At 41.0% G+C, this 16,246-nt stretch overlaps 1 protein-coding gene across 1 annotated transcript in view; it reads left to right on the top strand.

Annotated features, from left to right (window-relative positions):
* The first annotated feature begins 205 nt into the window (after positions 1–205).
* The window catches only part of LOC122562410 (coiled-coil domain-containing protein 63-like), a 90,626-nt gene continuing 74,585 nt past the window's right edge, over positions 206–16,246 (top strand). The window contains exon 1 of the mRNA XM_043715267.2: positions 206–370. Coding sequence (XP_043571202.2) covers positions 206–370 — 165 coding nt within the window. The remainder of the gene's footprint in view (positions 371–16,246) is intronic.

Below are 16,246 nucleotides of genomic sequence, written 5' to 3'. Positions count from 1 at the left end.
GATCTGCCCTGCTGAGCTCTGCACGAGAATCCAGACAAAGTGGTGCACTCATCCTCCCTTTATTACCCAATGTGGTAGAAATAGCTATTTACTGACCCCTAGAATTGTTCAGTTTCAGTTTAAATTAGTTAGGAAATGGCCAAAGGGAAGGGACCATGAGGATCACAACATGCAGGGACACTTCCCCCCCCCCACCCCCGCAACAATGGACCCATCCATGGCCCCAGCATTGGCTTCCACAATTGTCCGAGGAGACTTACCTATGGAGCAGAGCCTGATCTTCTTGGAGTATGTGAAACTCCAAGAGAAGTTTGATTCATTGATGGAGGACACTTGGGCCAGGCTTGAACCAGAAGATCCGGCGCCTTGGGTAGCATGTTGGGGAGGTAGAACAATGGGCTGCGGCTTCCAAAACCATGGTAGAATCCTCGGTGTGTCTGGTCCATGCCTTGGAGGAGCAGGTCGACTACCTTGATAAAGTACATCCATATGGTGGGGCTTCCTGAACGGGAGGAGGAAGGCCAGCTTGTCAGCTTCTTGGGCCAATTGCACCCGCAGTTTTTGAAGCTGGAGATCGAAGTAGGCCGGGTGTAGGCCGAGCAAGCCCACCAGGTCGCAGTGTGCAGGCCAGGATCGGACCAGTGGGCCTGGCTGGTCCTAGCGTGACTCCAGCACTACAGAGATAAGCAAATACTGCCAGAAACCTCTAGAGCACTGGGAAAGGATCCACAGGCTCTGACATACAAAGGATTACGAATGATGCTTTTCCAAAATTTTTCTCCGGTCAGGACTTGTAACAGGAAGGCTTCTGATTAGATAAAAAGGTGGCTGAGGAACTTGAATATTCAGTATTCCATAAGATATCCGGCAATATTATGTTTCAGCCATGGAGAGTCCGTGTTTAATTTTGACTCATTGGAAAAGACAAAGGACTTCTTGGATGCTTTAATATAGACTGGCTGGCTTGAATAATATGGGCAATAATGTTGATTTTGTTCTTCTTTGTAATTTGCCTGGTTTACCTGGTTGTTGGGTTGTGTTTTTTTTAATATATGTCAGGGTCATAATTGTTTCTTTTTCCTTCTTCTCTCTCTTCTCCATTCTCTCTCCCCACCCGTCATCTTCTGTTCCTTTTTTTCTTGTCATTTCCTTTTGTTCCTCTCTTTTGGTATGGGGTGTGGGGGTGTGTGGTTGGGGGAAGTGGGGAGAGGTTATATATTTCTATTCTACCAGGAGTACCTCGGGTTATAGTATGGAGAGAACAGGTTGAGTGTCCACTTTTAACTTTCTTGTTATAAGGTGTGTGTATTTTTTCTTACTTTGTGTTGTCTGGGGTGGTGGCATGGCTTCAGCCAGAAGGAGCCATGGAGGAGGTTAATGGGTAATATGAGCGCCCTCTGTGGGCAAGGGGGAAAGTCTCCTTTCATTTGTGTTATATGTTGGTATGTTATAGAAGTAGCTGTTAGAAGTTTTGATTTGGTAGTTTTGGAAGTTGTATTTTTAAATTTATACCAACTATTTATTGTTTTCACTCGGCGCACAAGGAGTGGGGTTTTTCCTCCCGGATAGTCATGGATTGTTTTGGACTGTTATGGTTAGCCATTCATCTAAATGGTGTTCCTGGAATGTTAAGGGGAGTCATTCACCAATTAAGAGAAAAAAAGTACTGTCAAACCTTAGAAAAAGGTCAATGTAGCCTTGCTGCAAGAAACACATTTAACCAATATGGAGCATTCGAAGTTGCAGCAGGGAGGGTTCAGACAAGTGTTTTTCTCATCCTTTAATTTGAAAAGTAGAGGAGTTGCTATTCCCATCCGGAAGAATCTCCCGTTTCAAATGTTAGACCAAATTGAGGATGAATATGGACGATTTATAATTTTTAAAGCTTTAATGCATGGAGAGGAATATGAGATTTTGAATGTATATTGCCCCCCAGCACACCCCCTTAAATTTATAACAGATGCGCTTTCCAGGTTGATGGCCCTTGGGGCACGATGTACAATTATTGGGGGAGACATTAATTGTCTTATTGATCCCAAAGTGGACAGGATGCCTCGGAGTCTTGCGGGTATGTCCCCACAATCCAGGCAGTTGGTGGACCTAAACAGGGAGCTGGGGTTGGTGGAAGTGTGGAGATGTCTTCACCCCGAAGGTGAGGATTTCACCTTTTTCTCTAATTCACATAAATGATATACCAGAATTGACATGTTTTTTGTCCCATTGACCTTCTTGAATTTGGACCTTCCCTGTCTTGCGGATAAGGGAATATAGCCATTTCCGATCATGCAGCAGTGTACATGGAGGTCAAGGCCGGTGGTAACGGGATAGACTCCTGGCATGGCGCATGGACCCTTTCCTCTTGAAAGATAGCAAGTTTGTAGAGTATTTTTCGTGGGAATTTAAAATCTTTTGGGATATTAATTTGGGTATGGCCAGTAATCCATTGGTGCTCTGGGAGACTGCCAAGGCCAATGCATGGGGCTTGATTATTTCTTACTCTGCAACCCAGAAGCAGCATAGGGGAGAGCAGCAGCATTTGCTCGAGCTCACCTGAAGGCAGCTGAGATAGCCTTCTTTGACAGACTGTCTGTAACCAAATTGCAGCAGATTACAGTCCTTAGGGCTAATTTGAATGCTGTGCTCACCCTGACAGCAAAGAGGGAAATCTCTTTTGCAAAACAGAGATTATTTGAGTATGGTGATAAACCGAGAAGATATCTAGCATACCTGACCAAAAAGAAAAATGCCCCCCAATCTATCACTTCCATCAGAGAGAGTGCTAGTACTCTTACTTGCAATGCCAAATAGATTAATGCAGCATTTAGGAAATTTTACTCTGAGCTGTACTAGTCAGAGGGTGTAAGGACAGACTGATGAAGATGGGATCCATTTTTAAAACCCTCGACCTTCCGGCCCAGACGGAATTCAAAGTGAGTTTTATAAGGAGTTCATAGACATGCTGGCCAGGCCACTCTTGGATATGTACCACTACCCATTCAGTCAGGACTGCCTCCCATCCTCTTTGAGAGAGGCAAATATTTTTCTTATTCTTAAGAAAGGAAAAGCCCCAGAGGATTGCACTTCGTACAGGCCCATATCGTTACTGAATGTGGATTTTAAAATTCTGTCAAAAATAGTGGCGGTAAGGTTTAAGAGGGTTTTGCCTTTCATTGTAAAGGAGAACCAGACAGGTTTTATCAAGGGTCGTAGGTCTATCAATAATATTAGAAGAATATTAAACATGCCAGCAAGGGTCAATTCTGGGCTTGGTAATCTCCCTGGATGCAGAGAAAGCATTTGACTGGATGGAATGGTCGTACCTGTTTTATGTACTGGAGCAGTTTGGTCTTGGAGGGGTTTTTGCCAAGTGGGTGGCAGTATTATGTAGTGACCCGAAAGCAGAGGTTCTCATGTTGGATCATTTTTGTATTGGTAGAGGCAGCCAACAAGGGTGTCCTCTCTCACCAAGATTATTTACATTGGTGATTGAGCCACTGGTGGAGGCTATTCGGAGGGATCCCAACATAATTGCCCCGGAGGTAGGGTCAGGCAGGCATAGGATCACCCTCTATGCAGATGATGTTCTTCTCTTTTTAACTGATTGATGACTTTTGTGCTCCGTTTAAAAGAAGTGATTAATCTATTTGGTTTGTTCTCAGGGTCTAAAATTAATTTTATGAAGTCGGAGGCCATGCCTGTGGGGGGATCTTACTAGAATATCCGATTTTGGGGATCGAACCCATTTCCCTTTCAGGTGGTCACAGGAAGGTTTCCCGTTATTAGTCATTTTTATCACCCCAGTCTTCGATCAATTATATAAAGCTAATGTTTTGCAATTGCTAGAGAAAATAAGGCAGGACCTTTGGCGCTGGGAGGATCTTCCGATACCTTGGTTGTGTAGAGTACCTCTGGTCAAAATGAATGTTTTTCCTTGCGAATCCCATGCAAATGCTCCCTTTGATGCTGCCTAGACAAGCACTATGGAGGCTTTACAGTTGGCTCCGGTCTTTCATCAGACATCATAGGCGGCCTCTTATTAAGCTGGATAAATTGCAGCTTCCGCAAGAGATGGAAGGTTTGGAATTCCCGGACTTTAAGAAATATCAATTGAGTTCCTTACTATCCTATGTGGTTGACTTGGCCTGCCAGGACCCGCGATCAATTTGGTTGGACATCGAGGCCTCCCAGGCAAAATGCCCCCTCATCAATTTGTTGTTTATGGACAAGATGAGGACTGTTATGAACCATTGCAGAAACCTGATTGTCCTTAACACAGTTAAAGCATGAAGAACGATGCGGCATGGTGAGGGCAACTTACAAAAAAACTTCCCCTTTCACTCCCATAGTGGGAATGTTAGGATTCCGGCTGGGGTCGATGGACTGTGGTTTTAGGTTCTGGGAGTCTAGAGGAGTCTCCTGTTTGGGAGATTTATTTGACTGGGAGGTCATGATGTTTTTCGAGCAGCTGAGCCTGAAATATGAGCTAACTAGGAAGGACCTCTTGTATTACTTTCAGGTTAGGGACTTTATACAAAAAAGACTACATTGATGGTTAGTCCCTCTAAGTCGGATATGGAGAGGAGAGTACTCCAGTCTATGGGCGCTCTCTTGGTCAGTACCCTTTATCACTTGTTAAGAAGTAATGTTTTGAAGGACATTGAATGGCTATGCAGAACCTGGACTCGGGAACTGGGGGTGGAACTCCCATCAGAGGTGTGGGAGGATATTTGGGAGAACGTAAGGAAGATTTTGATCTGTAACAGGATGCAGGCTATGCAACTGAAGGTAATCCACAGGGCTCATCTGGCACTGGAGCGGCTTGCGAAATTTAAGACAGGAGTGTCCCCAGTGTGCCCCAAATGTAAAACAGATGTTGGCACTTTTACTCAATGTTTTTGGTCATGCCACAAGCTTCATAGGTATTGGGAGGCCATAGCGAGTGCTTTGGAAGAGGTTTTGGGAACTGAGATTAATTTGGATCCAGTGTCCCTGCTCTTAGGTCTTCCAAATCTCCCCTCTTTGGATGTGCATGGGAAGAAATTGTAATAATATTCTTTCATTCTGTGCGAGGAATAACATTCTAATGAGCTAGGTATCAGAGAATCCCCCGGGACTTTCAGGCTAGCGTAGATTGTTATGGTGCAGATCCCCCTGGACTTCCTTACGAGTATGGTGCACCAGAAAACGGAGCTGTTTTATAGAATATGATGACCCTTTCTGAATTATATAGATGCAGACTTATCGGCTATATTGGTTAGGGCCTTTGTATCATCATGAGAACTATGTCTGGCGGTCCGGGGTCCACTGGGGTGAAGAAACCTGAACAAATATGGATTTGTTTACTAAAGCTCCCAGTGGTGTGGAGCTTCAGTGGGATTGCACTGAGTGTAGTAATTTAACTGAATATTACTTTTGGGTTACCTTGGTATAACTTGGTTTAATTTTATTTCTGTTATTTATTGAATTGTAGTTTTTTTTTCTCTCTTTCCTCAGTGGTTGGTGGAGTAGAGTATTAGTTTGTTTTCTGTTATTGTCATTATATTATAAAATTGTTACACTATTTTGTAATTTTGTAAAAAAAATTAAAATCTTTTTTCTTAATAAAAATATTTACAAAAAAAAGGTGCCCCTCATGTCCTTTTTAGACCTTTTTCTTCTCACTTTAAAAATATGCCCCCCAGTTTTGAACTCCCCACCCTGGTGAAAAGACCTTTGCTATTCACTTTTTCTATGCCCCTCACGATTTTATAAACCTCCATTAGGTGACCTCCTCGCCCTCCAAAGTCCCAGCCTACTTGTATAACTCAAATCCTCTATTCCCCGCAACATTCTGGTAAAACTTTACTGAATCATCTGCAGTTTAATAATATCTTTTCCATAACAGGGTGACCAGAACTGCACACAGTGCTTCAGAAGCGGCCTCAGCAATGTCCTGTACAACCTCAACATGAAGTCCCTACTCTTAGACTCAAAGGTCTGAGCAATGAAGGCAAGCATTCTAAACACCTCTTTAACCATCTTGTCAACCTCTGATGCAAAATTCAAAGAATTGTGTACCTAAATCTCGAGGTCTCTCTGTTCTACAATACTACTTAATTGTATAAGTCCTGCCCTTGTTTGTTTTACCAAAATGCAATAACTCACAATTCTCAAATTAAAGTTCATCTGCCACACCTCAGCCCATCAACCCAATTGATGTCCTTTAGGAAGGGCATCTGCAATCCTTACTTTGGCTGGCCTGCATGGGACTCCAGACGCATGCCAAAACGTTTGATCTTATCTATCTGATAAAATAGATTAACAACCATGCAAGATAATTAGGTATTGGCAATAGATGCTGTCCTTGCCAGTTATGATCACATTACAGCAAAGAATGAAAAGCAAAGATCCTGAAAGTCTATCTCTATGACCAAGCTTTGGCCATCTGTCCTTACAACTCCTTGTATGATTCAGTGTAAAAGATTGTTTGTTAATGGAATGTGAAGCATCTTAGTACATTCACTCCCTCTAATCTGTTATATAAATGTAAGTTATTGTCTTCAAAGGGAATGAACAACAATACCTTGCATTCATATAACCTCTTTTAAATATAGAATGCTTCAAAATGTTTCACAGATAGACATGAAGAACACTCAAAGTGGAGTTGTAACTCTTGGCTATTCAAATTCAAACTAACTTGTATGGACGAGAATAATAATAAACTTGAAATTTTGAAGACTAGAATTCTTTTTAAAGATGGGAAAGATTTCAAAAGTGCTGACATTAACAATTACTTGGAATTAAATTATATATTAATGTTATCTAAATTTTGTTTAACATTGGGCATGTTTGAGAGATTACAAATATATCCCAGTCTGTTCAAATCATTCAGTCATAGAAAGAGATTATAAAGACGAGTGTGTCTAGTTAAAAATGCTTATCAATCATTGTTAGAAGAAAACTGTTGATGCAACTGCCCAATGTCAACCCTTGCTAATCAATAAAAGCAAAATCTATGTGTATGAATTTTAAGTCATCTCCCTTTCCCTGCTGCAGTGCTGTGATTCAACAGTGTATACTAACATATCTACATATTAACATTTGAATTAAAAGCAGAAGTAGGCCATTTAGCCCCTTAAGCCTCCTCCACCATTCAACAAGGTCATGTTTGATCTGATTACTTCCCTTTTCCACCTTCTTCCAAAACTTTTCATAACTCTCCTGCTGATTACCAGGTACAGCCCCTTCTGGTGGATGAAGCAGTGCTTCTCCATGTTGAACACCACTTGGAAAAAACACTTAGAGGCTGGTAAGGGAATTGAAGGGAATCTGGAAGACTTCAATGTTCATTACCAGAATGGCTCGAATGCACCACCACTAACCAAGCTCGTTGAGTCCAAAAGGACATCGCTGCCAGACTGGGTTTGCAGCAGGTGGTGTGTGAACCAACAAGAGGAAAAAATATACTTGACTTCATCTTCACCAATCTGCCTGCTGCAGATGTCTCTGTCCATGACAGTATTGGTAGATGTGATCACCACACAGACCTTGTGGAAACAAAGCCCTGTCTTCACATTGAGAATACCCTCCAATATGCTGTGTAGTACTAATACTGTGCTAAATGGGATAAACCTTGAACAGATCTAGCAGTTCAAGGCTGGGTATTCAAGAGGTGTTTTGGGACATCAGAAGCAGCAGCAGAACTGTATCCTCCACTCTACCAAGTCCATCAAGCGAAAGGATCAATCCCAGTTCAATGAAGGGTGCAGAAGGCTATACCAGAAGTAACATCAGATATGTTTAAAAATAGGGTGAAGTTACAAAACCAGGTCTACTGTTTGCCTAATAGCATAAACAACAATTAATAGACAGGGCTAAATTATTCTATAGCCAATGGATCAGATCTAAGCTCTGCAGACCTGCCACATCCAGTTGTGAATAGTGGTGAGCAATTGAACAACTCGCTGGAGGAGGAGACTTCACAATACAAAATTTGTGAGAAGATTTGTAGCTCAGGTGCTCGTTGTTGTGGTTCTGTTTGCCGATCTGGGAATTTGTATTGCAGACATTTCGTCCCCTGTCTAGGTGACATCCTTAGTGCTTGGTAGGCTCCTGTGAAGCGCTTCTGTGATGTTTCCTCCGGCATTTATAGTAGTTTGTCTCTGCCGCTTCCGGTTGTCAGTTCCAGCTGTCCGTTGCAGTGGTCGGTATATTGGGTCCAGGTCGATGTGCTTATTGATTGAATCTGTGGATGAGTGCCATGCCTCTAGGAATTCCCTGGCTGTTCTCTATTTGGCTTGTCCTATGATAATAGTGTTGTCCCAGTCGAACTCATGTTGCTTGTCATTTGCCTGTCTGTACAAAATCCCATGCAAGGACTGCACAAAACACTACATAGGACAAACAGGAAGACAGCTAACGATCCGCATCCATGAACACCAATTAGCCACAAAACGACACGACCAGCTATCCTTAGTAGCCACACACGCATTCCATGCCCTTACCACTCTCTACGTAAAGAACCTGCCTTTGACATCTGCCTTAAATCTATCACCCCTCAATTTGTAGTTATGCTCCCTCGTACAAGCTGACGTCATCATCCTAGGAAAAAGACTTTCACTGTCTACCCTACCTAATCCTCTGATCATCTTGTATGTCTCTATCAAATCCCCTCTTAACCTTCATCTTGCCAATGAGAACAGGTTCAAGTCTCTCAGCCTTTCCTCATAAGACCTTCCCTCCAGACCAGGCAACATCCTGGTAAATCTCCTCTGCACCTTTTCCAATGCTTCCACATCCTTCCTGAAATATGGGGACAAGAACTGTACACAATATTCCAAGTGTGGCCACACCAGCATTTTGTATAGTTGCAGCATGATATTGCGGAACTCAATCCCTCTACGAATGAAACCTAACAAACCGTATGCCGCCTTAACAGCACTACAACCCTGGGTGGCAACTTTCAGGGATCTATGTACATGGACTCCAGATCCCTCTGCACATCCACACTACCAAGAATCTTTCCATTGACCCAGTACTCTGCCTTCCTGTTATTCTTCCCAAAGTGCATCCTCTCACATTTAGCTGCATTGAACACCATTTACCATCTCTCAGCCCAATTCTGCAGTTTATCCAAGTCCCCCTGCAACCTGTAACATTCTTCCACATTGTCCACTACTCCACTGACTTTAGTGTCATCTGCAAATTTACTAATCCATCCACCTATGCCTGCGTCTAAGTCATTTATAAAAATGACAAACAGCAGCGGTCCCAAAACAGATCCTTGTGGCACACCACTAGTAAATGGACTCCAGGCTGAATATTTTCCATCAACCACCACTTGCTGCTTTCTTTCAGAAAGCCAGTTTCTAATCCAAACTGCTAAATCACCCCCAATTCCATGCCTCTGCATTTTCTCCAACAGCCTACCATGTGGAACCTTATCAAAGGCTTTACTGAAGTCCATGTACACCACGTCAACTGTCCTACCCTCATCTACATGCTTGGTCACCTTCTCAAAAATCTCAATGAGGTTTGTGAGACACGACCTGCCCTTGACGAAACTATGTTGACTATCTGAAATCAAATTGTTGCTTGCTAGAAGATTATAAATCTTATCTCTTATAATCCTTTCCTACAACAGAAGTAAGGCTCACTGGTCTATAATTACCTGCATCATCTCTACTGCCTTTCTTGAACAAGGGCACAACATTTGCAATCCTCCAGTCCTCTGGTACCAAACCTGTAGACAATGATGACTCAAATATCAAAGCCAAAGGCTCAGCTATCTCCTCCCTAGCTTCCCAGAGAATCCTTGGATAAATCCCATCCGGCCCAGGGGACTTGTCTACTTTCATTTCTTCTAGAATTGGTAACACCTGTTTGTAACTAACCTCAATCCTTTCTAGTCTAATATCTCATACCTCATTCTTCTCCTCAACAATATTTTCCTTTTCCTGAGTGAAAACCAATGAGAAATGTTCGTTTAGCACCTCTCCGATCTCCATAGGGTCCACGCTCAACTTCCCACTTCTGTCTTTGATTTGCCCTATTCTTAACCTAATCATCCTTTTATTCCTTACATACCTATAGAAAGCTTTAGGGTTCTCCTTTATTCTATTTGCTAAAGACTGATCATATCCTCTCTTGGCTCTTCTTAACTCTCTCTTTAAATCCTTCCTAGCTGATCTGTAACTCTCCATCGCCTCATCTGATCCTCCTTCTTCTTCGTAACAAGAGATGCAATTTCTGTTGTAAACCACGGTTCCCTTACCCTATCACTTCCTCCCTGGCTGACAGGGACATACCTATCAAGGACACACAATATCTGTTCCTTAAACCAGCTCCACATTTCCATTGTCTGCATCCCCCGCATTTTGCAACCCCATTCCATGCATCCTAATTCTTGCCTAATCGCATTATAATTGCCTTTGCCCCATCGATAACTCTTGACCTGTGGCACGTACCTATCTCTTTCCATCGCTAAACCAAATGTAACTGAATTATGGTCACTAATTATGGTCTTTCCCCAAAGCCTTTTACAAGCGCAAGTCAGGAATGTGATAGAATATTCTCCACTTGTCTGATTGAATGGAGAATCAACAACATTTAAGAAGCGTGACACCATCCATGAAAAAGCAACCCTTTTGATTGCCACCCCATCTACCACCTTAAATATTAACTTCCTCTATCACTAATGCACAGTGACAGTGGTGTGTACAATCTACGTAATGCACTAAAGCAACTTGCCAAATCTCTTTTGACAAAATCTTTCAAAATCACAACCTCTACAACTTATAAGATCAAGATTGCAGACAGCTGGGTAAACCACCTGTAAGTTCCCCTCAAACTCATCTACCATAGATCTATTGGCTATACAATCATTTAGCCCTGTCTATCAATTGTTATTTATGCTAACTGGCAAACAGGTAGACCTGGTTTTGTAACTTATTTTTAGACATATCTGATGTTACTCCTGATATAGCCTTCTGCACTCTTCATTGAACTGGTATATGATTTGGAAATATTTTGCTTTTTTTTATTGCTGCTGGGTCAAAATCCTGGAACTCTATCCCTGACAGCACTGTGGAATCCTTTCATTTAATGGACTTTTGCAATTCGAGTGGCAGCTGACCATCGCCACGGTGACTCAGTGGTCAGCACTGCTATCTCACAGCACCAGGGATCTGGGTTCTATTCCACCCTCAGGTGGCTGTCTACATGGAGTTTGCACGTTCTCCTCATGTCTGCTTGTGCTTCCTCTGGGTGGTCTGGTTTCCTCCCAAAGTCCAAGGATTAGGTGGATTGGCCAAGCTAAATTGCCTGTAGTGTCCAGAGATGTGCAGACTAGATGAATTAGCCATAGGGAAATGCAGGGATAAGGTGGGGGGGATAGTGGATCTGGGTGGGATGCTCTTCAGAGGGTCAGAGTGGACATGATAGGCTGATTGGCCTACTTCCACACAGAAGGGATTCTATGATCTCAAGGCGAATTATGGGTTTGTAATGAATTCAGGGTCTCAGGCAGAATCTGGCTTGGGGAGGAAGGGAGAGAGATGAGAGTCACACCATGGGAGAAAGCAATGAGAGGTGGATGGTAGAGAGGGCCATGCTGGTGATAGGGTAGGTGTTTGATAGAGGTCATGTTGTTCCCACAAAGTTTTCTTTCATATCATTTTTTATAAATCGGTTACCTTTTTACCAAATTGCATTTAAGTCTCTCTGGAAAAAACTGCCAACTTTCATTTCAATGCAAAATGTTTCCTGGTGGAGTAATAGTGGTGGCGATGATTTTTGGAGGACAAAGCTGCATGGATTATTTTCTTTCAGCTGAGAGGAAAGAAGACAGACAGATTGAGAAAGGTAAAGGGAGGATGGGAAGTTTATTGCATGGATTAGATTGTCAAGATGGCTACGAATGTTGCTAAGAGGTTTCTGGTAATAGAAGACATACCAGTGAACTATTTGAAATCTTTGACAAAGTTAAAAATCATACAAAACCAGGTTATACTATAACAGATTTATTTGGAAGTACTAACTTTCAGAGGGCTGCGCCTTCATCAGATGGTTATCAACCACCCAATGAAGGAGTGGTGCTCTGAAATCTAGTGCTTCTAAATAAACCTGTTGGATTATAATCTGGTGTTGTGTGATTTTTAACTTTGTCCACCCCAGTCCAACACCGCCACCTCCAAGTCATTAAATTTTTGAGTAACATTGGACTGAAAGAGTTAGCAGATAAAATTGAAAGTTAAAATAAAAGCAGGATCTGTAAGGAAGAAATGCTGAAGACAGTCTGTTCTGATATAATGTGATAGTTCCATTCCCATGCTATAAGAAAATCACGTAATAGCAGTGCCATTTAATGGGACTGGATCACATTATAGCCAACACAGGTGAGGAAAGTTCATGTTCTACTGATAATAGTCTAAATTCTGAAATCGTGCTATAGGCAGTTCACACTGAAGAAACTTGCATTATAGCAGAACAGACTGTATGGTTATTTTAAAAAATTCATTGACGGGATGAGGGCATTGCTGACGAGGTCACGGTGGAATTTGAACCAAATCCCCAGATTAATAGTCCAGTAGTAATACAATTAGGCCATTACTTCCCCATGAATTAAAATTAGAAAACAGGAAACTTAAGATAGAGTTATACAGTCACAGAGATGTACAGCACGGAAACAGACCCTTCGGTCCAACCTGTCCATGCCAACCAGATATCCCAACTCAATCTAGTCCCACCTGCCAGTACCCAACCCATAACCCTCCAAATCCTTCCTATTCATATACCCATCCAGATGCCTTTTAAATGTTGCAATTGTACTAGCCTCCACCACATCCTCTGGCAGCTCATTCCATACACGTACCAGCCTCTGCGTGAAAAAGTTGCCCCTTAGGTCTCTTTTATATCTTTCCCCTCTCACTCTAAATCTATGCCCTCTAGTTCTTGACTCCCCACCCCAGAGATAGAGACAAATCAAAGCCAATTGCTGAAAATTAAATTGAAGATTCATTGCATTAATAGGGATGGCTAAGTAACCCTCAAAACAGGGGGCATCAGGAAGGAAGGAAGTACTAAAACTGTAATGATAGTACAGATAGAACATGTTTTCTTAAAAAGAAGAGACAATTGTGAACAATCATTAAAGTTATCTTTTAAATATTAATAATGAGAATCAGGTAACTAGAGATTCTGAAGATTTTATCTCAGAAAAAAGGTGGGTTTTTTATATGCTTCAAATCAAAGAGGTAAACCAATAGACATATTGAGAGACACTGGAACAAGCCACTGATGTCAGCTGATGATACTATTTGTCTTCCAAAAGGGTTAATGAAAGAGAAAATATTAATTGGAAGTATACATGGAGAGTACAATTAGTGCCATTATATATTGTTGGATTAAAGAACGACTTAGTAAATGGAGACATTGTAGTTGGAACCATACAACAAATTCCTATAAAAGGAATTGTTTATATCTTGTGAAATGCTTTGGCCACATTGAGAATGGTGGAAGAACTAGTAAGACTGAAAGAAACTGAAATATTACAAGAGGAACATCCAGGATTATTTCTGGACTGTGTTGTGCCTAGATCTCAGTCACATAAAATTCGACAGGAAGAGTAGGAGTCCATGAAAAAGAGAGATAACTTCAGTTATGGAGAAGATCCTACTATGGTCAGAAGGAAATTTATGTCCTAAAATGAAAAGAGCACAGGGTAGTTCAAGGAGCACACAGTTACCTCAGTGGAAAAGTTTCATTTGTGTATCATCCAGAGCAGGAGTATTTGGTTAGAAATCTACAGGTTATTAAGAAAACTGAGAAAGTCTAAACTCTCAGTTTTGTGGATATTCATGCAAGAAGATTTCACAGTTCATTGGAAAGAGTTGGAGGCAATCAATTATGTTGAATTTAAGGATTTGAAAGAGAAAGGTAATTTCTCTGGATTTGAATTGCTGTAAAGTGATTGGGGGAATAGATTGAAACTTTGTAATGCTGGATATTTTAAGGGTTCTTTTTCCAACTGTTCTATATCTTGATGACTTTTTTGTGTCTTTTGTATAATAAACTTTTATTGTTTGAAGAACTCTGCAGCCCTATGTGGCTATCTTTCAGGGAATGATCACCATATTAACCAAAGAAAATATGATCTTTCAGGCCAAATTTCATTCTGGGTCCTAACTTGTTCACTAGTACCATCAGCTGGAATTGTAACAATTGCTTCATACAGATTTCCATTTTGAATGGCTGTTTCAGTTTCTCCGTTACCCTTAAGAGAATCTTTGTTCTTCCTGACAACTTCTGCATTCCAGTCTCCTTTTGTACAAAACAACAACTTGAAAGAATTTTCTTTCACATAACATGAACCTTGATTGAGTTTAGGGAATTATTAGATGATGACAGACAATATACCAAAAAAAATTCCAAAAGTTATTTTGAGGAGTGTACTAATGAACTGGTGAATGAATATTTGATTCTTAGCCAGTTTCTAAATTTAATTTTCATGTGGATTTAAGTGTCTGCTTTTCAGAATTCCTGCAATTCTGAGCCCATCACTAGATTGGTCCGAGGCTAACTTTCCTTCTGAACTCCCTTAGTGTTAAACCAGATGCTTGCTCAGCAATGGAAATATGATCAGCTAACTCAGAATGACCATTAATCCAACTGAGGATTTTGTAGTCTGAACAATATAGCACCACGTTACAAGGGAACTTCAATTTGGCAATGTTAAAGGAATAGTTATAGCATGAGCCTATGGCAATACAAAGTAACAAAAACCCACAAGTGTGGGGAATCCAAAACAAAATTAGAGACTATAGTTCTTTGCCCCAACGTCCTTTGAGTACACGAGGTACTCCAAACATCATATTTTGATCCTGCACCCAGTGGCCCTGCTAACATTTTTCCCTCAGCAAACAATATCAAAATAGATTACTAATTTATCTCATTGCCTTGTTTTGGACCTTAATTATATAGAATAAAGAGTATATCAAATTGTCTATATAAATACATATTCTTTCTTTATAATTTCAGATTTGATTTGCATGCTTTCTGCAAGTTCTCCCAATTTACCAAACTGATCTTGGTCTGGCTCTCACTGCTTCAGCTCACATATTTTTCTTTCTTTTCAACACCTAACTGAGCTGATCTTTAACACTGTGTAATGATCATTCCACTTTATGTCCTTCTCTACAGTTGTTTGGTTTTTTTCCCTTCTCTCTTCAAGCTCTGATTCTATCTAAAAATGCTGGCTTATCTTTTATTCTTCAGTTCTTATGAATGGTTCAGCTTGAATTATTGACCTGTCCATCTCTGCTCAGATGCTGGCTGGTGGAGTATAATGTAACCTTTTCTATTTTTATTTAATTAAGGTTGTCTGCTAGAGCAAAATGGAACAGACTTGTCAAAATTCATAACTTCAAAAATTCTAGCATAATATACAGGAATTTTCAGACCACTAACCATCTCAGCAAAAATATTGATTAATGCTACACTTTAATGTGCTTCAGAACTAGTATCTGGAATGGATGCTGAGATACAAAGTGAGAAATTAAGAGAAGTACTCAAAAGTTTAATGAAAGAAATACATTTTGAAGGATGAAGGACAGAAGGAAATGGGGAGTTGAAAAAATGTTTAGGGATGGAGTTTGAATACATAATGGCTTAAAGCATAGTCACCATTGGCTGGGCAAAGGAAGTAAAACTGCACATATGGCCAGGGTGAAAGGAATGGAATTTTCTGGGGGTGTTTTTATGGCTTAAAATAGGGTACAGCAATGTCATGAAAAGATTCAAGCATGGTAATTAGAACATTAAGTTGGAGATATTATGACCAGTAGCAAATATCAATAAGAAAGCCATGAATGAAGGGTGAGTGGAACTTTGTGCAAGATAGGAATTCTAAATGAGCTAATGTTTACAGTGAATGAAGAATGGACACTGGGCTGAAGAAAATATCAGAATAGTCAAGACTGCTGATGAAAAAACATTAAAGTTTCAATAGCATATGGGCTGAAGCAGGGATGAATGCAGGAAATGTTATGGGGCAAATGTTGTGATTTTGTGCTGGGAGAGTAGGTGTGTAAATCACAGTTCACATTGAGAAGGATAATGAAGAAGCAAACCTTCTGGTTCAACCTGACAAAATGGTCTGAAGAAGTGGATGGTGTAGGCATGGAATTTGCAGAGGTAGCCAAAGATGATGGCTTCAGCCTTTCCGAAGATTAATTGGATGAAACTGTAGCTCATCCATTTTGGATATTGA

Source organism: Chiloscyllium plagiosum, unplaced genomic scaffold (assembly GCF_037043375.1).
Source record: "Chiloscyllium plagiosum isolate Xiang-an unplaced genomic scaffold, Cpla_swu_hap1 HiC_scaffold_24, whole genome shotgun sequence".
NCBI classification, from domain to species: Eukaryota; Metazoa; Chordata; class Chondrichthyes; order Orectolobiformes; family Hemiscylliidae; genus Chiloscyllium; species Chiloscyllium plagiosum.
The sequence above is the reverse complement of the archived record's forward strand: the minus strand, read 5'-3'. Positions and strand labels throughout refer to the sequence as shown.